The 24,044-nt window shown below is 39.8% G+C and overlaps 1 protein-coding gene across 1 annotated transcript; it reads left to right on the top strand.

Moving 5' to 3' along the window:
• Window positions 1-10,358: 10,358 nt before the first annotated feature.
• Window positions 10,359-16,292, top strand: LOC308624498 (SLA class II histocompatibility antigen, DQ haplotype D alpha chain-like). The gene is made up of 5 exons (XM_081247757.1): window positions 10,359-10,493; window positions 14,412-14,660; window positions 15,117-15,398; window positions 15,656-15,830; window positions 15,997-16,292. The coding sequence occupies exons 1-4, from the start codon at window positions 10,412-10,414 to the stop codon at window positions 15,808-15,810; spliced, it is 768 nt and encodes a 255-aa protein (XP_081103883.1). The 5' UTR covers window positions 10,359-10,411; the 3' UTR covers window positions 15,811-15,830; window positions 15,997-16,292.
• The last annotated feature ends 7,752 nt before the right edge of the window (window positions 16,293-24,044 follow it).

Genomic DNA, 24,044 nt, shown 5'->3' with positions numbered 1-24,044 from the left:
AGAAGAAGAAGAGAAAAAGAAAGGGACTGAGAAAATATTTGAAGAGATTATAGTTGAAAACTTCCCCAATATGGGAAAGGAAATAGTTAATCAAGTCCAGGAGGCACAGAGAGTCCCATACAGAATAAATCCAAGGAGAAATACACCAAGACACATATTAATCAAACTGTCAAAAATTAAACACAAAGATATCATATTAAAAGCAGCAAGGGAAAAACAACAAATAACACACAAGGGAATCCCCATCAGGTTAACAGCTGATCTCTCAGCAGAAACTCTACAGGCCAGAAGGGAGTGGCAGGACATAGTTAAAGTGATGAAGGAGAGAAACCTGCAATCAAGATGACTCTACCCAGCAAGGATCTCATTCAGATTTGATGGAGAAATTAAAACCTTTACAGAAAAGCAAAAGCTGAGAGAGTTCAGCACCACCAAACCAGCTTGACAACAAATGCTAAAGGAACTTCTCTAGGCAAGAAACACGACAGAAGGAATATACCTACAATAACGAACCCAAAGCAATTAAGGAAATGGAAATAGGAACATACATATCAATAATTACCTTAAATGTAAATGGACTAAATGCTCCCACCAAAAGACACAGAGTGGCTGAATGGATACAAAAACAAGACCCATATATATGCTGTCTACAAGAGACCCACTTCAGACCTAGAGACACATACAGATTGAAAGTAAGGGGATGGAAAAAGATATTCCATGCAAATGGAAATCAAAAGAAAGCTGGAGTAGCAATTCTTATATCAGACAAAATAGACTTTAAAATAAAGACTATTAGAAGAGACAAGGAAGGACACTACATAACGATAAAGGGATCGATCCAAGAAGAAGATATAACAATTGTAAATATTTATGCACCCAACATAGGAGCACCTCAATACATAAGGCAAATACTAACAGCCATAAAAGGGGAAATCGACAGTAACACAATCATAGTAGGGGACTTTAACACCCCACTTTCACCAATGGACAGATCATCCAAAATGAAAATAAATAAGGAAACACAAGCTTTAAATGATACATTAAACGAGATGGACTTAGTTGATATTTATAGGACATTCCATCCAAAAACAACAGAATACACATTTTTCTCAAGTGCTCATGGAACATTCTCCAGGATAGATCATATCTTGGGTCACAAATCAAGCCTTGGTAAATTTAAGAAAATTGAAATTGTATCAAGTATCTTCTCCGACCACAATGCTATGAGACTAGACATCAATTACAGGAAAAGATCTGTAAAAAATACAAACACATGGAGGCTAAACAATACACTACTCAATAACGAAGTGATCACTGAAGAAATCAAAGAGGAAATTTAAAAATACCTAGAAACAAATGACAATGGAGACACGACGACCCAAAACCTATGGGATGCAGCAAAAGCAGTTCTAAGGGGGAAGTTTATAGCAATACAATCCCACCTTAAGAAACAGGAAACATTTCGAGTAAACAACCTGACCCTGCACCTAAAGCAATTAGAGAAAGAAGAACAAAAAACCCCCAAAGTTAGCAGAAGGAAAGAAATCATAAAGATCAGATCAGAAATACATGAAAAAGAAATGAAGGAAACGATAGCAAAGATCAACCAAACTAAAAGCTGGTTCTTTGAGAAGATAAACAAAATTGACAAACCATTAGCCAGACTCATCAAGAAAAGAAGGGAGAAGACTCAAATCAACAGAATTAGAAATGAAAAAGGAGAAGTAACAACTGACACTGCAGAAATACAAAAGATCATGAGAGATTACTATAAGCAACTCTATGCCAATAAAATGGACAACCTGGAAGAAATGGACAAATTCTTAGAAATGCACAACCTGCCAAGACTGACTCAGGAAGAAATAGAAAATATGAATAGACCAATCTCAAGCACTGAAATTGAAACTGTGATTAAAAATCTTCCATCAAACAAAAGCCCAGGACCAGATGGCTTCACAGGCGAATTCTATCAAACATTTAGAGAAGAGCTAACACCCATCCTTCTCAAACTCTTCCAAACAATATCAGAGGAAGGAACACTCCCAAACTCATTCTACGAGGCCACCATCACCTTGATACCAAAACCAGGCAAGGATGTCACAAAGAAAGAAAACTACAGGCCAATATCAGTGATGAACATAGATGCAAAAATCCTCAACAAAATACTAGCAAACAGAATCCAACAGCACATTAAAAAGATCATACACCATGATCAAGTGGGGTTTATTCCAGGAATGCAATGATTCTTCAACATACGCAAATCAATCAATGTGATACACCATATTAACAAGTTGAAGGAGAAAAACCATATGATCATCTCAATAGATGCAGACAAAGCTTTCGACAAAATTCAACACCCATTTATGATAAAAACCCTGCAGAAAGTAGGCATAGAGGGAACTTTCCTCAACATAATAAAGGCCATATATGACAAACCCACAGCCAACATTGTCCTCAATGGTGAAAAACTGAAACCATTTCCACTAAGATCAGGAACAAGACAAGGCTGCCCACTCTCACCACTCTTATTCAACATAGTTTTGGAAGTTTTAGCCACAGCAATCAGAGAAGAAAAGGAAATAAAAGGAATCCAAATTGGAAAAGAAGAAATAAAGCTGTCACTGTTTGCAGATGACATGATACTATACATAGAGAATCCTAAAGATGCTACCTAAAAACTACTAGAGCTAATCAATGAATTTGGTAAAGTAGCAAGATACAAAATTAATGTACAGAAATCTCTGGCATTCCTGTACACTAATGATGAAAAATCTGAAAATGAAATCAAGAAAACACTCCCATTTACCATTGCAACAAAAAGAATAAAATATCTAGGAATAAACCTACTTAAGGAGACAAAAGACCTGTTTGCAGAAAATTATAAGACACTGATGAAAGAAATTAAAGATGATACAAATAGATGGAGAGATATACCATGCTCCTGGATTGGAAGAATCAATATTGTGAAAATGACTCTACTACCCAAAGCAATCTACAGATTCAATGCAATCCCTATCAAACTACCACTGGCATTTTTCACAGAACTAGAACAAAAAATTTCAAAATTTGTTTGGAAAAACAAAAGGCCCCAAATAGCCAAAGCAATCTTGAGAACGAAAAACGGAGCTGGAGGAATCAGGCTCCCTGACTTCAAACTATACTACAAAGTTACAGTAATTAAGACAGTGTGGTACTGGCATAAAAACAGAAAGATAGATCAGTGGATCAGGATAGAAAGCCCAGAGATAAACCCACGCACATATGGCCAACTTATCTTTGATAAAGGAGGCAGGAATGTACAGTGGAGAAAGGACAGCCTCTTCAATAAGTGGTGCTGGGAAAACTGCACAGGGACATGTAAAAGTTTGAGATTAGATCATTCCCTAGCACCATACACAAAAATAAGCTCAAAATGGATTAAAGACTTAAATGTAAGGCCAGAAACTATCAAACTCTTAGAGGAAAACATAGGTAGAACACTCTATGACATAAATCACAGCAAGATCCTTTTGGACCCACCTCCTAGAGAAATGGAAATAAAAACAAAGATAAACAAATGGGACCTAATGAAACTTCAAAGCTTTTGCACAGCAAAGGAAACCATAAACAAGACCAAAAGACAACCCTCAGAATGGGAGAAAATATTTGCAAATGAAGCAACTGACAAAGGATTAATCTCCAAAATTTATAAACAGCTCATGCAGCTCAATAGCAAAAAAACAAACAACCCAATCCAAAAATGGGCAGAAGACTTAAATAGGCATTTCTCCAAAGAAGATATACAGACTGCCAACAAACACATGAAAGAATGCTCAACATCATTAATCATTAGAGAAATGCAAATCAAAACTACAATGAGATATCATCTCACACCAGTCAGAATGGCCATCATCAAGAAATCTAGAAACAATAAATGCTGGAGAGGGTGTGGGGAAAAGGGAACACTCTTGCATTGCTGGTGGGAATGTGAATTGGTACAGCCGCTATGGAGAACAATATGGAGGTTCCTTAAAAAACTAAAAATAGAACTACCATATGACCCAGCAATCCCACTACTAGGCATATACCCTGAGAAAAACATAATTCAAAAAGAGGCATGTACCAAAATGTTCATTGCAGCTCTATTCACAATAGCCCAGAGCTGGAAACAACCTAAGTGTTCATCATCGGATGAATGGATAAAGAAGATGTGGCACATATATACAATGGAATATTACTCAGCCATAAAAAGAAACGAAACTGAGCTATTTGTAATGAGGTGGATAGACCTAGAGTCTGTCATACAGAGTGAAGTAAGTCAGAAAGAGAAAGACAAATACCGTATGCTAACACATATATACGGAATTAAAAAAAAAAAGTGTCATGAAGAACCTAGGGGTAAAACGGGAATAAAGACACAGACCTACTTGAGAATGGACTTGAGGATATGGGGAGGGGGAAGGGTAAGCTGTGACAAAGCGAAAGAGAGGCATGGACATATATACACTACCAAACGTAAGGTAGATAGATAGTGGGAAGCAGCCGCAGAGCACAGGGAGATCAGCTCGGTGCTTTGTGACCGCCTGGAGGGGTGGGATGGGGAGGGTGGGAGGGAGGGAGATGCATGAGGGAAGGGATGTGGGAACAGATGTATATGTATGACTGATTCACTTTGTTATAAAGCAGAAACTAATAAAAAAAACATTTTATGTATTTCTCAGAAATTAAAAAAAAAAAGAAATAAAAGGAATCCAAATTGGAAAAGAAGTAGTAAAACTGTCATTGTTTTCAGATGACATGATACTATACATAGAGAATCCTAAAGATGCCACCAGAAAACTACTAGAGCTAATCAATGAACTTGGTAAAGTAGCAGGATACAAAATTAATGCACAGAAGTTGTTTGCATTCCTATACACTAATGACGAAAAATCTGAAAGAGAAATTAAGGAAACAGTCCCATTCACCACTGCAACAAAAAGAATAAAATACCTAGGAATAAACCTACCTAAGGAGACAATAGACCTGTATGCAGAAAATTATAAGACACTGAAGAAAGAAATTAAAGATGATACAAACAGATGGAGAGAGATACCATGTTCTTGGATTGGAAGAATCAACATTGTGAAAATGACTATACTACCCAAAGCAATCTACAGGTTCAATGCAATCCCTATCAAACTACCACTGGCATTTTTCACAGAACTAGAACAAAAAATTCCACAATTTGTATAGAAACACAAAAGACCCCAAATAGCCAAAGCAATCTTGAGAAAGAAAAACGGAGCTGGAGGAATCAGGCTCACTGACTTCAGACTGTACTACAAAGTTAGAGTAATCAAGACAGTATGGTACTGGCACAAACACAGAAATATAGATCAATGGAACAGGATAGAAAGCCCAGAGATAAACCCACGCACATGTGGTCACCTAATTTTTGATAAAGGAAGCAAGAATATGCAACAGAGAAAAGACAACCTCTTCAATAAGTGGTAATGGGAAAACTGGATAGCTACATGTAAAAGAATGAAATTAGAACACTCCCTAACAACATACACAAAAATAAACTCAAAATGGATTAAAGTCCTAAATGTAAGGCCAGACACTGTAAAACTCTTAGAGGAAAACATAGGCAGAACACGCAGTGACATAAATCTTAGAAAGATCCCTTTTGACCCACCTCCTAGAGAAATGGAAATAAAAACAAAAATAAACAAATGGGACCTAATGAAACTTAAAAGCTTTTGCACAGCAAAGGAGACCATAAATAAGACGAAAAGACAATTCTCAGAATGGGAGAAAATATTTGCAAATGAAGCAACTGACAAAGGATTAATCTCCAAAATTTACAAGCAGTTCATGTAGCTCAATATTAAAAAAACAAACAAGGCAATCCAAAAATGGGCAGAAGACCTAAACAGACATTTCTCCAAAGAAGACATGCAGACTGCCAACAAACACATGAAAGGATGCTCAACATCACTAATCATTAGAGAAATGTAAATCAAAACTACAATAAGGTATCACCTCACATTGATCAGAATGGACATCATCAAAAAAATCTACAAACAGTAAATGCTGGAGAAGGTGTAGAGAAAAGGGAACCCTCTTGCACTGTTGGTGGGAATGTAAATTGATACAGCCACTATGGAGAACAGTATGGAGTTTCCTTAAAAATCTAAAAATAGAACTACCATACGACCCAGCAATCCCACCACTGGGCATATACCCTGAAAAAAACATAATTCAGAAAGAGACATGGGGCTTCCCTGGTGGCGTAGTGGTTGAGAGTCCACCTGCCGATGCAGGGGACACGGGTTCGTGCCCCGGTCTGGGAGGATCCCACATGCCGCGGAGCAGCTGGGCCCGTGAGCCATGGCCGCCGAGCCTGCGCATCCGGAGCCTGTGCTCCGCAACGGGAGAGGCCACAACAGTGAGAGGCCCGTGTACCGCCAAAAAAAAAAAAAAAAAGAGAGACATGTACCACAATGTTCATTGCAGCACTATTTACAAGAGCCAGGACATGGAAGCAACCTAAGTGTCCATCAACAGATGAATGGATAAAGATGTGGCACATATATACAATGGAATATTGCTCAGCCATAAAAAGAAACGAAACTGAGTTATTTGCAGTGAGGTGGATGGACCTAGAATCTGTCATATAGAGTGAAGTAAGTCACAAAGAGAAAACAAATATCGTATGCTAACACATATATATGGAATCTAAAAAAAAAAGGTTCTGATGAACCCAGGGGCAGGACAGGAATGAAGACGCAGACGTAGAGAATGGACTTGAGGACACAGGGAGGGGGAAGGGTAAGCTAGGATGAAGTGAAAGAGTAGCACTTACATATATACACCACGAAATGTAAAATAGAGAGCTAGTGGGAAGCAGCTACACAGCAGAGGGAGATCAGCTCGGTGTTTTGTGACCACCTAGAGGGGTGGGATAGAGAGGGTGGGAGGGAGACGCAAGATGGAGGGGATATGGGGATATATGTATTCATATAGCTGTTTCACTTTGTTATACAGCAGAAACTAACATAACATTGTAAAGCAATTACACTCCAATAAAGATGTTAAAAAAATAGAAAGTTTTTGGTCTAAATTAATATTTTAAACTGCAAATTTCATTTCCACCATTAATTTATGAAAAGAGTCTTTTATTTTCCTTTTAGACAAAGGTAACAAATCGGTTTTTGTCAAATTGGTACACCATTCCTCTGAGTTTAATTCACTAATAATTTTACTTTATGTTAAAATTATGACCTGAAGACAGAAGCAACTAGAACAAGGTTTATTGCGTGATTGCAGGAAGAGGAGGGACACAAAATCAAGTTAAAGACAGAAAGCTCATCTTCTATCTCTTAGCTAGTAACATTGCCTGCTTGGACTTCCCCTGCATCCCACTGGATGTGAAATCTAAAACTGGTCTTCAACTTCCCATCCAAGATACAATCCTGATCCTGAGTGTTTAACATCCTAACTTCCTAATTTGAGTTGAATTCTTTTAACTGTAATATTAGTAGATGAAATTCTAAAGCACCATCAAGAAAAGTTTTGACCATTTGCCAAACTGTAAGTGATTTATTTAAGATATAAAGCAGGTGAGTCTGGATCCAGAAAAAAAGAATAGAAACATGTTATTTCTGCATAGAAAGGAGGATGCTGCATGGTAAAAGGAGCACATCTCAAGTAGAACCTCAAAATTTCTCTTGGTCCATAATGGGAGAGACTAGAAAGAATGATAAGGCCACCTGTAGGGTCAAATATTTATCCTAATTATATCAGGACACTGTATTCTGAATCCACGCAGGAGACCCCCTCCCTCCCTCACAGGGATTTGTGGCTTGCCCTTGTCACATTTCAGCTCTGCACTCACCAGTTGTGTGACTTTGGGCAAATTCTTTCACCTTTCTGAAATTTGATGTCCTCCTTGTAAAATGGGGATGATATTAATTTATTACAAGTATAAAGAGCCGTGGGAATTTTTCATTCCATGTGCAGTATGTCTATGTTCCTCACAATAATCTAACAGAGTGCTGTTAACGTCTTCAGCCAAGGATCATCAGAAGCACATCCATGGATGAACAAGTTGGTTTTATTGTTCATAAACTCACCATGGGGAATCATGGGCATCTCAATATGAAGATGTTGGAACCAAAGAAGCAGAACCTGTTGGAGAGATCTTTTTTTTTTTTTTTTCTGCGATATGCGGACCTCTCACTGTTGTGGCCTCTCCCGTTGCGGAGCACAGGCTCCGGACGCACAGGCTCAGTGACCATGGCTCACGGGCCCAGCCGCTCCGCGGCATGTGGGATCCTCCTGGACCGGGGCACAAACCCATGTCCCCTGCATCAGCAAGCAGACTCTCAACCACTGCGCCACCAGGGAAGCCCGGAGAGATTTTTTAAGAGATTCACTGCAAAGAATTAGTTTACACAGTTGTGGGGTGGACTAGGCAAGTCCAAGACCCATAAGGAGGGTTATTGTCAGGAAAGGCAGGCTGGAAATTTCAGCACAGGCTGAAGCTGCAGCCCACGGTGAAATTTCTTCCCCTCAGGGAAACCTCAGGTCTGCTCTTGAGACTTTTCACCTGATTCGTCCAGCCTCACCTAGATTATCTAGAATAATCTCTCTTACATAGTGTCAACTGATTTTGGACCTTAATCACATCTATAAGATAACTTCAGAGCAACACCTAGGTTAATGTTTGAGTGAATAACTGAGGACCATAGCCTAGGCAACACATGAAACAGCCCCTCAAACTCTTATAGGATTTGGGCTTGTGTTAGGTGATCTTGAGGAGGATTTAAGAAACAGAGACTTTGTTCTTAATTGGATTCTGTCAAGAAGTGGGTGGTGAGGTGGGGTAATTCTGTAATCCAGCGTCTTCATAAATCTTCCCTAGGAGGAAGGAAGATTATACTGAGGCTAAAGCTGTAATTAGGAAAGAGGCAGAGGTCATTCATATTATCTAGGGGAGAAGTAGGCTTGGTCATTTTTGTGATTTGGACACAGTTCATGTTTTGTCTGTGTTGAGACATGATTACTGAGTGGCCTTGTTTTCTGCTTTGATGGTCAAAGCAGAAAGGCTGATGGTCACAGAATGGCTGTCTGATGCTGTTGCTATACGACGCTGCTTATGTTCAGCAAGAAAACACCAAAACCTAGTTGTGAGTTGCAGGCCAGCTCCTGGCAACACCAAGGCCTAATTAATAGTCCCAGGCAGCTCCCAGATGCCAGGGCTTTTTCTGTCTCACTCTTCTTTATAGTCTTTGTCACTGTGAGATAAGACAGTGTTGAAAAACTGGGGGCCATCTAACAGGGACAGGGTGATTGATTCTAAATAGAACCCCCATTAACCTGTGACTTCCATAGCACACAGAAAATCAGTTCTTCTGAAAAAATAAGTTCCCCTCTAAAAACCGTCTTTGACTTTAGCTCAATCCTTAGTCCCTCACAAATACCTGGGGTTTTAATGTGGCAGGATAAAGAATATTAAAATATCCAGAAGATTAAAGGAAGAAAATTTTCTAAGTCAGAACAATTCCCTGAATTCTACCCTCAATATTTGACTTGACATTCTTAAGTTTAAAAAAATTATAGAGCATGCTAGCCAGAGCTTTCTTTAATGTAATCAATGCTCCCCAAATTCCTTTAAAAGTAGATAGGTTCACCAAAATATAGAGCATAAAGAATACTCAAGACAGGGAAAAAATTCAAATGAAAGATCATGCAGTTACTTTAGGCAGCATTACATGACATTACAAGTACTTTTATTGCCCTGGGTAATAAAAGCTTTTGAGAGTACAAAAAGAATAATTTACTCAACTGGATTCCTATAAGTAGAAAAGGCAAAGGTATTCCTTGGCTATCACCAGCAGAAATCACTTGGTTCAACTGAATATTTAGAGAATTCCATATGCACTATGGAAACAAAGAGAAAGACAGTTAACCCACGTAAGGAGGCAAGAGAAATGGGAGGAGGTGGGGCCTGCCATGGAGGGGGACGAACTCAGGGGAGAGACCCTGGAAGTTATAGCCCAGAAGATCCTGTCGGACACCATATTATTGATGACCTCATCTGTCCACGAGGCTGCTCAGAAATTCCCAGCCCTCTTGTCACCAGCAGGCATACACATGTGTGAGAAAACTCTGATTTAATACCCTCCCTCTTTTCATAGAAAATTCCCTCAGGTCCACTCTGAGTGGAGGCCACCTCAGAACCAGATTTCCCAGTTCCTTCGAGGCCTCTTAGTACAAAGTCTTCATCTGGCAACTGAGGTGTCATCATAGGGGATTTTTCTGATTGGCCAAATCCTGACCTGGCAGAGTGTGGTTTGGGTGTCTACAGAGTTCCTTCTCAGCTCAGCCCTTGTCATTGCTCTGCAACTCAGAACGGCCACTGCTGAGACCACCTTAAAAGAGGATGGTCCTGAACAGAGCTCTGATTCTGGGGGCCCTCACCCTGACCACCATGATGAGCCCCTGTGGAGGTGAAGACATTGAGGGTGAGTGCATGGTTGAGGGATGTGGGGACTAGAGTTGGGGAACAGGGAATTGGAGGGAAAAAAAGATAGAGTTTGGCCTAGAAATAATAGCGACTCCTCAAAGCATTCTCAATATTAAGCAAATCTAAAACTTATAGTCATTCCTCCTGCAGGAAACCAGAGTCCAGACCCACTCTCTTTGCTTCCTGTGCTGTTGCAGAGTTCACCAAGGACATTATCCTGTTTCTGTTATTGGATGCAGTGAATATGTCCTGGAGGGCTCTAGGGCATTCATTCATTATTGCCTCAAAGATTAGAAATGTTTCCATAAGTGGATATTTCGTTACTAAAATTTTATGAACGATGGCTCCCAAATTTCTCTGAGCAAATTTTGAAGCTTATTGTATATTTCTCCTAAAGTGTATCTTGGGGTAAATAGTTCCATGAATTCTGTATACTGTGTAGATACAAAGAAGGGTGACCTTTTCAGTCTCAGATCTATATACATGTCCATGCTGTCATCTGGCACAGGTGGGGAGAGGGTAAGCGAGCCCAGCAGAATGCCTTTACACAAGGCGTTTTACCACAGGGTCCTCACTTAATCTCAGTTACCTCATATGTGTCACCTCACAAATAACCAAGTAAAAGAGGTGTGTAGAAATGCTTTGTAAGTGATTAAGACACACAAATGTCAAAGATTATTCTTATTTTTTTTAGTTTTACCGTTACAAGTGTAGCTTTGCTTTATTTTCTTTAACAAAGTAAGAAATTTCCTTATTTTTATTTTAAAATTGAGAACTTTATTATAAGAAATTTGATGAATCAAATTATATTGTTTTCAAATTGTTGGCCCAAATTACCAGTTCTTCGCCCCATCTAAGGAAGTCCTTCAAGAAGAATGGGCAAGCACAGATTATTTATTTGGTCCCTTAGGTCCCTCTGCCTTTGCTGTCCCCCTCCTTCCACCCTCTTTTCTTACATTCCTTCGTCTTCCTTCCCTTCCAGGATCCATCCCTGGCCCACATCTTTGTTATTTTATAGACATTGAGTGAGTTTGTAAAAACCCAAGTAGAAAGGCCAGATAGTTCAAAAGGGAAGTGAAATAGAGGGTACTCTAATCTTCAGCAACTTTGCTAACCATGGCTGCTCCCATTTTAATTGTGTGTGGTAGTGGAAGTTTCACGTATTTCTCCAGAGCACTTCTAAATGTTGTTTCTTCAGCGTCACACTAGAGTGTCCTGGTCAGGCTCGACTTCCCCATTAGGCACAGGGGACACAGGCCAAGGGCCTGCAGTGCTTATAGGGCTCCATGAAAATATTTTATTATTTTAATTAGAAAAAAAATGAACTTTTAGGGTACAAGAAAATGTTTTAATTTTTAATTTAGCCTAGATTACATTTGTCTTTATACCAGTATGGCCATAAAATATGACTTTTAATATTTTTGTGGAGGAAAACTTGCTTAAGCAACAGTGCTTAGGGATCCCAATCATACTGCAGCCCTGGTCACTGCTGATTCTGATTGTCATATAATTCTGCTACCTCTGTGCTTGTCAGTCTTCCCCGAAGTCTCTGTGATCCTCAAGAAGAGTAATTGACATTTTGTACACATTCTTGAACACGCAGCAAGCTAAGTTTGGGGGATGCAAAAATGAAAAGACATGCTATCTGCCCCATAGAGTGTACTAAGATTAGTAATGCTAAGAAAATGGTGCAGAAACACAGAAGGAGTATTGCTGAGCAGGGCAATGGACGCAGCTGAGGCTGAAGCTGTCAACGTGAATTGGTTCCAGTTGGCAAAGCAGTGCGACGTTCTTCAGTGCTGGTAACTCAGGACAAGTAGCCGATGAAGAGAATAATTGCACATATTCATGATTGAAAAGGAGTCAAGAATATTCACTACAGGGATAAGGAGGCTATGTTGGAAGGCCTTTTAAGTGATCAACCAAGGGGTCATGCTGGGTAATGATGAGGAATAGACTGACTTGAACGCAAGACACTGGGATGGAGAGGTTGGAGGTTATAATGTGAGCAAAAACATGTGTAATGAGAGAACTTAGCTAAAAAGTTGGTAACTAAGCAGAAACTTCAAGAATGAACTGGGGCTTCCCTGGTGGCACAGTGGTTAAGAATCCACCTGCCAATGCAGGGGACACGGGTTCAGTCCCTGGTTCGGAAAGATCCCACATGCCGTGGAGCAAGTAAGCCCGTGTGCCACAACTACTGAGCCTGCACTCTAGAGCCCACGAGCCACAACTACTGAAGCCTGCACACCTAGAGCACGTGCTCCACAACAAGAGAAGCCACCACAGTGAGAAGCCTGCTCACCTCAACGAAGAGTAGCCCCCACTGGATACAACTAGAGAAAGCCCGTGCACAGTAACAAAGACCCAGCACAGCCAAAAATAAATAAATTAATTAAATAAATAAATTTTTTAAAAATAATGAACTGGAGGTGTCCAGGAAATCCTAACATATAGTTTCATTTCAGGGGGAAAAAAAAAAAAAACAGACCCATGCACAGACCAAGGAACATGAAAGGATAATGTCATTTGGTTTGATTAATAGATAAGGTCAGATGAGGATGTTGGATACATCCATCCCAGAACTCAGCACAGTACACTGTACTTGCTCCTTTACTCACCTGACTCTCCCATTAATCAATAGTCTCCTTGTCGGCAGAGACCATGCCTGATTGATGTTTTACTCTTTGCCTCCCACAATGTCTGAAACCCTGTTGATGCTCAGTAATTGAGGAAGAAAGGAAAGAGAAAATGATAAAAGGCTTGTATGTGTCTGGACAAAATTGTCCAGTTAGGCTTACTTGAGTAGAGTCAAACTGAACTGGTTGCCATTCTGCTTTGGCATCCTCAGAAAAGTATATTGTCCATTTGAAGAAAACAGCAGAACAGTACCTTGAGTCCTCAACAAATACGTGTTGAGTCAGAAAAAGAAGTTTAGTAACCTCCTTAAAGAAAAAAATAGGGGTGGGAAATAACAGAAATCCAAAATAAAACTTCCATTTCTTACTTCAGAAGCAATCAAGCACTCTCCTTTAAGGATCACTACTGTTAACAAAACAGACAACTTAAAACCATTGTTTACTCTTTATATGTTTTGTAATACTGTCACTGTCCTTGTCATACTCGTTCTTACACCCTGTAACAGTTAGAGGAAACTTTTAAAATAATAAGATTCCGTGTGCTTTTCCTTGGTTTAAAAAAAATAAGACGGGGCTTCCCCGGTGGCGCAGTGGTTGAGAGTCCGCCTGCCGATGCAGGGGACACGGGTTCGTGCCCCGGTCCGGGAAGATCCCACATGCCGCAGAGCAGCTGGTCCCGTGAGCCATGGCCGCTGAGCCTGTGTGTCCGGAGCCTGTGCTCCGCAACGGGAGAGGCCACAGCAGTGAAAGGCCCGCGTACCGCAAAATAAATAAATAAATAAATAAAATAAGAAATGAATCTTGTATAGAAAACGTTCTGCTCTGAGCCAGTCCTGAGGGGAGAGGAACCATAATGAATGTGTTATTAACTGATGAAAGAAGTAAGTGAGAAAGAAAACTTATGAAGCAAAGGGAAGTAAACTAACACCATGATCATTCATTCCCTTCTTTCTTCTTTCTTTCCATTATGATATTTATCACAAGCCTACAATGTGCCAGGCACTGAGCTGGACATGCAAGAAATAGCAGTAAACTAGGCCTGTAAAAATTCTGCCTTTCTGAGCACATGTTATAGTGGAAAGACAGATTGGATTCTAACAGGACAGCTACCAACACTGAGGGCGAAGGAAACAGGTGCTGGGAATTTTGCTTCCAGACTGTGCCAGAGGTGAAGACTACAATGTTTGAGAGTTAAGTTTCTTCTGTTACTTCGTTTAACATGGTTCTTTCCTCTCCCTCTGTTTTCCACCTTCCTGCCCCTCACCTTCACTTATCAGCTGACCACGTTGCCTCCTATGGCACAACTGTCTACCAGTCTTATGGTCCCTCTGGCCAGTACACCCAAGAATTTGATGGAGATGAGCTGTTTTATGTGGACCTGGAGAAGAAGGAGACTGTCTGGCGGCTGCCTGTGTTTAGCAAATTCGCAGGTTTTGACCCACAGGGTGCCCTGAGAAACATAGCTGCGGGGAAACATAACTTGGATATCTTGACTAAACGCTCCAACTTTACCCGTGTTCCCAATGGTAGGTGTCCACCATTCTGCCTCTCTTTACTGAAACTATTGTTTCATACCAGGCCTCACTCTCTTGTCCCCTAAGGAGAGATACCCTTCACCACTCTATAAAACTCTCTCCTTTCCAAGGAGTCTCCAGACCTTCTCATAGTAATTACTGAACCCTCATCCTCCCTCTTCTCAAAGATCACATATTTCCATGTAATATAAGGATCCCTACTCCCATAACATATTCCTTGAATCCCTCAAGGAGGAGTCCCACAACCTCCCTCCTTAGCAAGCATGCCCACAGAGAACATGGGGATAAAGCAGAGGCAGTGAATAGCATCTCCCAAGCAAAAGGGAAACAAGAGCTCTTCCACTGTCAGACCAGAAAATGTTGGTGGGAGGGCTCCCCCAGGATGCAATGCAGAACCTCAGAGCAGAGCTATCCTCATTTCACATCAGTGCTGTTTTCTCACCACAGAGGTTCCTGAGGTGACTGTGTTTTCTAAGTTCCCTGTGTTGCTGCATCAACCCAACACCCTCCTCTGTCTTGTGGACAACATCTATCCTCCTGTGATCAATATCACATGGTTGAGGAATGGACACTCAGTCACAGAGGGTGTTTCTGAGATCAGCTTCCTCCCGAAGAATGATTTTTCCTTCCTCAAGATCAGTTATCTCACCTTCCTCCCTTCTGATGACGATGTTTATGACTGCAAAGTGGAGCACTGGGGCCTGGATAAGCCACTGCTGAAACACTGGGGTATGTACGAGCTCCACCTCTTTGATACTTTCTCTTCTCTATCAAGTACAGAATGTCCTGCCTTTTAGCCCCTAAATCACACGGTCCAGAGCTTGTTTTCCACACTTCAAGTGTTTCTAAAGATATACTTCCCTCTCTTCCCTAAGCCTGGTGCCCTGAGTCTTTGTAGAATGAACACCACACCTCCTGCCCCATCCCAAACACATGCACATGAACCAACACTCTGTATTCTGAGTTTTACAACTTCACTTTTGCAGAGCCTGAGATTCCAACCCCTATGTCAGAGCTGACAGAGACTGTGGTCTGCGCCCTGGGGTTGACTGTGGGCCTCGTAGGCATCGTGGTGGGCACTGTCTTCATCATCCAAGGCCTGCGCTCAGGTGGTCCCTCCAGACACCAAGGGCCCTTGTGAGTTGCACCCTAGAAGGGAAGGTAAGGATTCAGATTTGTCAGCATTGGAGACAGTATAGGAGGGAAGAAAGTGGGAAGAGGTTTGTGGACTCAAATGTGGTGAAAAGTTGAGGAGAACTGGGAAAGGTCATGATGATTGCACAGAAGCCCCCTAGGACTCATCAATCTCATGTCTGTCCTGTTGCAGGTGCACTGCCCATCTACCAGAGCAGAAGAGTGGACACGCTAGATGACCTAGAACTATCTCCATATAGCTTCTCTCCTCTTACACTCCTCCTCTCACCTCTTCTCTGGGACTTAAGGTGCTTATCCCTTAAAGCTCACATATACCTCGGAATTCTCCCTCTGACTACCTGATGATTTTTTTCTGTTCTCAGTAGTTACATACCATGGGATCACTGGCATATTCCACCCAGTTACCTAATCCCTAGTGACCCTGATCCAGTATCATCATGGAAGCAATAAATCCTCCTTTTATTGAAACTTTTCCTGTCTTTCATCTCGAGGCTGACTAGGACCTTGTTCCCTTATGGTTTAGGCCCCTTAATTTCATTTCTCAGATCATGTTTCATGCCCAGTAACACAGGAGCAACCTGTGTAGACTAATAATATGTTGTTATCTTAGCTGAGATTATTATTTCTCTCTTCCTTCTGTTCCCACTCTTGGCCCTGTCACCCACCCCCCTAATTCAGGCATCATTGAAGATAATATATACTCTTCTCCCATGGTGTAGATTTGTTATATCAGAAATGCAAAAACCAAGAAATAAGTCTGTAGTCATCTGAATATAGCTTTTAAAAGTTATGACAGAGGCTTCCCTGGTGGCGCAGTGGTTGAGAGTCTGCCTGCTGATGCAGGGGACGCGGGTTCGTGCCCTGGTCCGGGAAGATCCTACATGCTGCGGAGCAGCTGGGCCCAGTGAGCCATGGCTGCTGAGCCTGCGCATCCAGAGCCTGTGCTCCGCAATGGGAGAGGGCACAACAGTGAGAGGCCCGCGTACTGCAAAATAAATAAATAAAAATAAAAGTTATGACAGAGAAATAGGAGAAAGGAATTTTGAATCTTAAAAGTACCAAAAGCCAAATTTTTGGCACCAAAAGTCAAAATTTGTTCCCAGAACTTTAAATTTGTGAAGAATGAATGAGGATAGTAAAAGCATTCCTTTCTCCTCCCCACCCTTAAGGAGCTAAGGATTCCCTAGGCAGAGAAAGAAATGAAAGTCAGTTAGGAGAGGATCAGAATACAACATAATGCAGGTATCTGAGAAGGACCAAAAACTTTGTCCTTACTTAGGGTTAGTAACAATGGGAAAAGGTATGGGGTAGAAACCACAGGCATATTTAGGGTCCCTAGAGCACAGGTGTCGTTTGCCTCACCTCCTGCATGAACTCCTGCTAGATAATCACGCACTTTCCTGACATGGCATGTCAGGGACAGTAGAGTGAATATAGCTGCAGAATGTTTCTAGGCAGATAAATCTAAGTCATTTTACTGAATCCCTGTGCATCCTTGTTTGCCATGAGGCACAGCAGAACATTTCAGTACCCCCAGCCCCTGCCCCTCACCCTCCTAGCTAAGGAAACCATGAGCCTATGAGAGAGAAATCCCAGGAAGGACAACATCACTGAGATAATGTAGCAGCAGCTATGAGTGCTATATTCTCCTCCAGATTCACTGTCTCCAGTGGAAATCTTTGTGGAGGAAATGGATTAACAGATGGATTCTCTGGCTTTCCTGAGTGTGTCTAAAGCCTCACTCTTGAGAGTGCATGTGACTTGACTTGGAGTCATTTTGCCCTTTGAAAATGTTTTAGGCACATTGTCTCAGTCTTTCCATTCTTCAGTTACCAAGTCCATACATTGCATCTCGGGTGGTATCATGGAACAACTACGAAAGTTTTGAGACTGTCCCTGTCCATGCCATCTGCATCAGTGAGCTTAAAATGTAATTGAGAAAAAAGACACAATATTAACACAGCATGATATAGCTTGGTTTGGTGCAAAGAAACCTAAATCCAAATCCAGAACTCAGCACTTTATAGCTAGTAGTTAAAATTTGTAACACTGGGGAAAATATCTAACATTTCTGAGCTGTATTTTTCTCATCCATTATGTGGGGTGATGATACTTTCCTTGCAGAGCTATTGACAGCATTTGAATAAGCTTGCTATATAGGAAGTGCCTTATGCATACTATACAAATACATAAGAAAACATTGCTAGTTACATTCACAATTAACTTATTTTAAAAAAGTAGATCATATCATAAGAAAGCACTTTTGTTTTCCTGAGACTTTTAATGAGTTAGGAGATTCAAACATGGAGCTATGGATAAATTCTTTTCATATGTTAATTGGAGGATTTTGTTTTCCTGAACAAGAAAAGCTGAGATTGGGTTAGGCTGAGAGAATAAATAGGGTACAGTTGCCAGTGATGTATCATTGGTGAAAGGGTTGCTAAGAGAACTCTTAAGGAAAGAAGTTGCAATATTTGATTTTGGATTTTTTTACTCTCTAATAAAAAATATGTCCCCCCTATGCCTCATAATTTTTAGTCAAGGTATGTAATATGCAAATGGATATTTATGCACGTTTACTTTGAGGAAGAGGTAGGGAAGATTCAAGGAGAAAAAGCTAGCTGTGAGGTAGAAGTAAGAGGATAATTAAAAATGCAGAGTAGGAATTAGTCAATACAGGGAACCTGAACCAGAGGTGATCATAAAAATGTAGGTAACCAAGCACAGATGATTTTTAGGGTATTGACACTACTCTGATACTATAATGGTAGATACATGTCATTATACTTTTGTCCAAGCCCATAGAATATAAACCAGGAGTGAGCCCTAGTGTAAGCTATGAACTTTGGGTGATACTCATGTGTCAATGTAAATTCATCAGTTGTAACAAATGTAGGGGATGTTGATGGTAGCAGAGGATATGTTTGGTGGAGGCAAGGATATGTAGGAAATCTCTGTGCCTTCTGCTTAATTTTGCTGTGAACCTAAAACTGCTCTAAAACAAAGTGTATTTTTTAAAAATTAAAGAAAATGTCAGCAATTATGATCCCAAATGTATAAAATAAAAATTTCAGTATAACAAAAATATAGGTCCCTCACTATGCACAAATGTGCTGAGAAGACCTTTTGGCAATAGGATTTTTTTCCTTTGAATAGGAAATTTTAAGTAAATTTCAGTGATTCATAAAGTAAGAATTCAACAATTTGGAGGGTGTGTGTGTGCCTGTGTGTCTGTGTGTCTGTGTCTGTGTGTGTCTGTGTGTCTGTGTGTTTGCAATATAGGGTTATACTGAATGGCATTATGACCAGTGGCTCAGAAATATACAAATGCTGACCTACTCAGGCTCCTTCCTCATCAAGTATTCAGGAAAGCAAATTCAATGTTAGTTGCATTTTGTTAAAGCATTCATTCATAAAGTCTTCACATAATTTTTTTTTTTTTTGCGGTATGCGGGCCTCTCACTGATGTGGCCTCTTCCGTTGCGGAGCACAGGCTCCGGACGCGCAGGCTCAGCAGCCATGGCTCACGGGCCCAGCCGCTCCGCGGCATGTGGGATCCTCCCGGACCGGGGCATGAACCCGTGTCCCCCGCATTGGCAGGAGGACCCCCAACCACTGTGCCACCGGGGAAGCCCCAAGTCTTCACATAATTTTAAATAGCAGGACTAAAATTAATTCTAGAGTATACCCCATTTAAAGTTGTTGTAAAATATTGGTCACATTCTCTGTGCTGTACATTACATCCTTGTATCTTATTTATTTTATACTTGGTAGTTTGTGACTCTTAATTCCCTTCCCTTATCTTGCCTCTCCCCACATGTCTCTCCCCACTGGTAACCACTAGTTTGTTCTCTGTATCTATGAGTCTGTTTCAGTTTTGTTGCATTCAGTTGTTTATTTTTTAAATTCAACATATAAGTGAAAACATACAGTATTTGTCTTTATCTGATTTATTTCACTATGCATAATACCCTCCAGGTCCATCCATGTTGTTGTAAGTGGCAAAATTTCATAATTTTTATGGTTGAGTACCGTATCTTCTTTAGCCATTCATCTGTTGATGAACACTTAGGTTGCTCCCATATCTTGGCTATTATAAATAATGTTGCTATGAACATTGGGTGCATATTTTTTGAATTAGTTTTCTTTTTTTCTTCAGATATATACCCTAGAGTGGAGTTACTGAATACTTTAAATGAAGTATAATATATAAAAATATCAAATCACTATGTTGTACACCTGAAACTAATATAGCATTGTAAATCAACTATACTTCCATTTTTAAAAATAAATAAAAATTTTAAAATAAAAAATAAATAAAATAAGTGTTATATAACAAATAGTTTAAGGGGCTGGAAATAATATACAATAGAAAACTAAAATTAACTAATTGGAATTTATTTTGCTCTTAATGACTGATAAATGTATAATAAAATTAACTGTAAACTAATAAGCTTACACTATTTAAAAACATGTTCCGGGCTTCCCTGGTGGCGCAGTGGTTGAGAGTCCACCTGCCGATGCAGGGGATGCGGGTTCGTGCCCCGGTCCAGGAAGGTCCCACATGCCACAGAGCGGCTGGGCCCGTGAGCCATGGCCGCTGAGCCTGCGCGTCCGGACCCTGTGCTCCGCAACGGGAGAGGCCACAACAGTGAGAGGCCCTCATACCACACAAAAAAACAAACAAAAAACAAACAAACAAACAAACAAAAAACATGTTCCTTATATTAAAAAATCAGAAATAATAAAAAATTAATACAAACTTTAAAAATTTAACTCTAAAAAATAAGAGCAATCATTTCATCAACTAAAAGTAAGAAGTAGGATCACCACATGACATTACTGGAAACAAAGTTGGCTATCAGACAACATGATTTTTTAATTATGTGATTTTTTAAAAATTATTTGAGTTATTTGAATTAATTCAGATTGTATGCATAAAGTAAGACTTTATTAATATCTAATATAATACTATTTAAAATGTTACATAACTGAAAAATCACATTTCTTCAACAAATAATTTGCAAGGAAAAATAGAGAATAGAGAAACTATACATTTTAAAAAACCGAAGAAACATATCAATCAAATGCTAGGCTTTATTTGGATTCATATTCAAACAAAATAACTTAAAAAATTATTGTGAGACAATCAGAAATAATTTTAGGTGTGGTAATGGCATTGCTGTTATATTTCTAAAAAGTTGTTATATCTTAGATTTTCATAGTAAAATATTTATCAATGAAATTATATATTGTCTAAGATTATCTTTAAAATAATCCAGTATGCATTTAATATTAAATGGGTGGATTTATAAAATTGTCCATGAACTGATCATTTTTAAAACTGGACTGTTGATACATGGTACTATTCTCCCTACTACTGTATATAGTTGAAATGTTCCATAATACAAAGTTTTTTTTAGATATTCCAGGAAAGCCAAAAGAAAAAATAAGCAGAGAAGCATTCTGTTTGAAGTTATTTTGGTTTTTAAGGTTTTCCTTATATTTATTGCAGTTAAGAAACACTGAGTATCCATATCCTGTTCTACACCATAGAACCTCTCAGAAATGTAACCCTAAAGAATGTGTATATAACAAAGAATAATAGCAAAAGAAAGCAAAGTAATGCTCACTTTATTACTGGTTGGGCTAACCCCCAAACTTTATTAAATATAATTACTAGTTCAATCTATAATGTAAAAATGGTCACTTAGAAGTGATGCTGTGATACATACCATACTACATTCTGAGTGTATTAAAGTAATGTGAAAACAGATACATTTATTGTCTTTGAAGACTTTACATTCCAATAGGAGGAAGCATACATACATGAAATAATTTCACAAACATACAAGTACAAACTCTGAAGAATTTATAAAGGAAAAGAACAAGGTAATGTGAGAGAGTATTGCACAGGAACCAAGTATAATTTGGTGTTTAGAGAAGGCTTGTATAAATGTCTGAGATGAAACAAGATGGTTTACAGTAAATGAAGGACAAGGTTAAAGAGGGCAGAGCAAATGTTTGAGAAATCTAACAATATGAAAGAGAGTATGAGGAACTTCCCTGGTGATCCAGTGGTTAAGAATCTGCCTTCCAATGCAGGGGACGTGGGTTCGATCCCTGGTCGGGGAACTAAGATCCCACATGCCGCAGGGCACGCCACAACTACTGAGCCCATGTGCCACAACTAGAGAAACCTGCACGCTGCAATGAAGAACCCACACACCACAATGAAAGATCCCTCATGCCACAACTAAGACCTGATGCAGCCTAATTAATTAATTAATTAATTTTTTAAAAGAGAGTATGACAATAAAATAAAACGAAAATTATTACAGTTTAGTAGAGAAAGTTTATGTAAGAGCAAGCAAGCTATTTAAATTCTTTCTAATTAGAATCCTTAGTGAAAAGATACTTCCTCTATAAAAGTAATAATGAGGGGCTAAAAAATTGGAAAATGTAATAGAAAGATTAAAAAAATAATAGAATAATGTAAAAATTATAATAATAGAATTATTATTATGTAATAGAAAAATTAAATCAAGAAAACCTCCTTGAAATTTTCTCCCTGAAAAAGAAGACAAAGAAATGTAATATATGGTAGAAAAGATAAGACACAGAGAATAGACCTGGCAACATCAAGTAACAGAGCTAGAGAGGGAAACAGAAAAATGAAGGGGGAAATTTATGAAAACAAGTAAAGGAAAATTTTCCAGATATAAAAGACCTAATTCTTTACATGGAATGGGGACTTTCAGATATTTAGCAAAATTAATGAAAAAAAACTCATTCTTAGATACATTAAAATTTTTTTAAATCATTTTTAAAATTTCAGAATCTCAAGTGTTAAAAGAAGATCATAAAATATCCCAACGAGGGCAACAAAACAAACATACAACAGACACTGTTAAACCATCAAATACTTATATCATAAAGATAATGAGAAAGGCCTGGAAGTTCTAAAGGAAAATTATTTTCTATTAATAAATGTATACCTTTTCAAAATCACAATTAGGCATGAAGAAAGGATAAAATACTGTTAGACATAAAATGTACCTAGCACACATAGCTTAACTGGAAGTTGATTAAGAATATGACTTTGTTAAGTGAGGTTGTTAATCAGGAAACAGGAACGTACTTGGGGAGTGACATCAGCAACATGGTTGAACAAGATGTCTCTCGTTCATATCCCCCTTTTAACAACAATTTGTTATCCATTCCTGGATAAAGATACCTTTGTGGGAGCTATGGGATCCAACACCACACGCTAAGGAATCCAGGAGGAGTCTTGCCCACCATGCATCAGATAACAAGCATACAGACCTCAGTCATGTCTAGGGACCCTGCAATGGCCCATGAACTGGCTCAGCCCCTCTTAACTATTATCTGGGAGCCCCCAGAGAACAGTCTTAGACAATTACTCATAGGTGAGAGAGCCTTTGTGGAAGTCCAGGTTTCCAGCGGAGAACTTCCAGCACACCACTGGAGCAAAGAAATACAAGTTGGACACACTGGAGAGGGTAGGAGGAACAGCATCACTCCTCCCCAAGGCAGCACAGCTTGGTGCCAAGGGAGACCTTCTCAACTCACGAATTATCCTGTAAGGGAAAGTGAGAGCATGTGAGTGAGCACCTGTCTTCCTCAGCTGTGTGGGAAACTGCCAAAGAGGCCCATTTCTCTCTCACCCCATCCAGAGTAGTGAGTCATAACTTACATTACTGGGGGTGGGTAGAGGCCAGCAAAGTGGCAGATAGAACTCTTGGAAGATATGAAAGAGGCACGGATCCCTCAAGAAATCCACCAACAAGCCACTGGGGATGCCTCACCATTGAATCCCATCAACTTGCCCACAAGCACTCCCAACACTCCATGCACCTCACCCACACACACCCCACACTGTGGCCAGCTCCCTGTGTGCACTCCTGACAGCAGCAAGAGTGAGCTTTGGCAGACAACTAATGAGTAGCACAGAAAGCCAGCCCAAATCTGTAGGCCAGGGAGAGAACATGAACCTGAGCTTCAGCTCCATTCTTGGGAAAACAAAAGGGAAGCTGTCAGCAGCCAGCCTGGTACATTGCAGAATCAAGAGAAGGCATACAAGTTTAAGCATTCTGCCATGAGAGAGCAAGAAGTATGGTACAGGCATATCCATAAAAGGTCTGAGAGAGTCTCAGAATCCCTAGCAAGACTGACAGAAAGTGTTTCTCTCCCAAAGTC

The sequence above is a fragment of the Mesoplodon bidens genome, assembly GCF_964165515.1.
Source record: "Mesoplodon bidens genome assembly, chromosome: 10".
Taxonomy (NCBI): Eukaryota; Metazoa; Chordata; class Mammalia; order Artiodactyla; family Ziphiidae; genus Mesoplodon; species Mesoplodon bidens.
Note: the sequence above shows the minus strand (reverse complement) of the source record. Positions and strands in the feature narration are given on the sequence as shown.

Excerpts from the sequence above, each read along its gene's own strand:
- LOC308624498 (XM_081247757.1), top strand. The coding sequence starts at position 10,412 with ATGGTCCTGAACAGAGCTCTGATTCTGGGGGCCCTCACCCTGACCACC. Across the intron at positions 10,494-14,411 it reads TGGAGGTGAAGACATTGAGG|CTGACCACGTTGCCTCCTAT; the intron begins GTGAGTGCATGG and ends TTCACTTATCAG. Across the intron at positions 14,661-15,116 it reads CTTTACCCGTGTTCCCAATG|AGGTTCCTGAGGTGACTGTG; the intron begins GTAGGTGTCCAC and ends TTCTCACCACAG.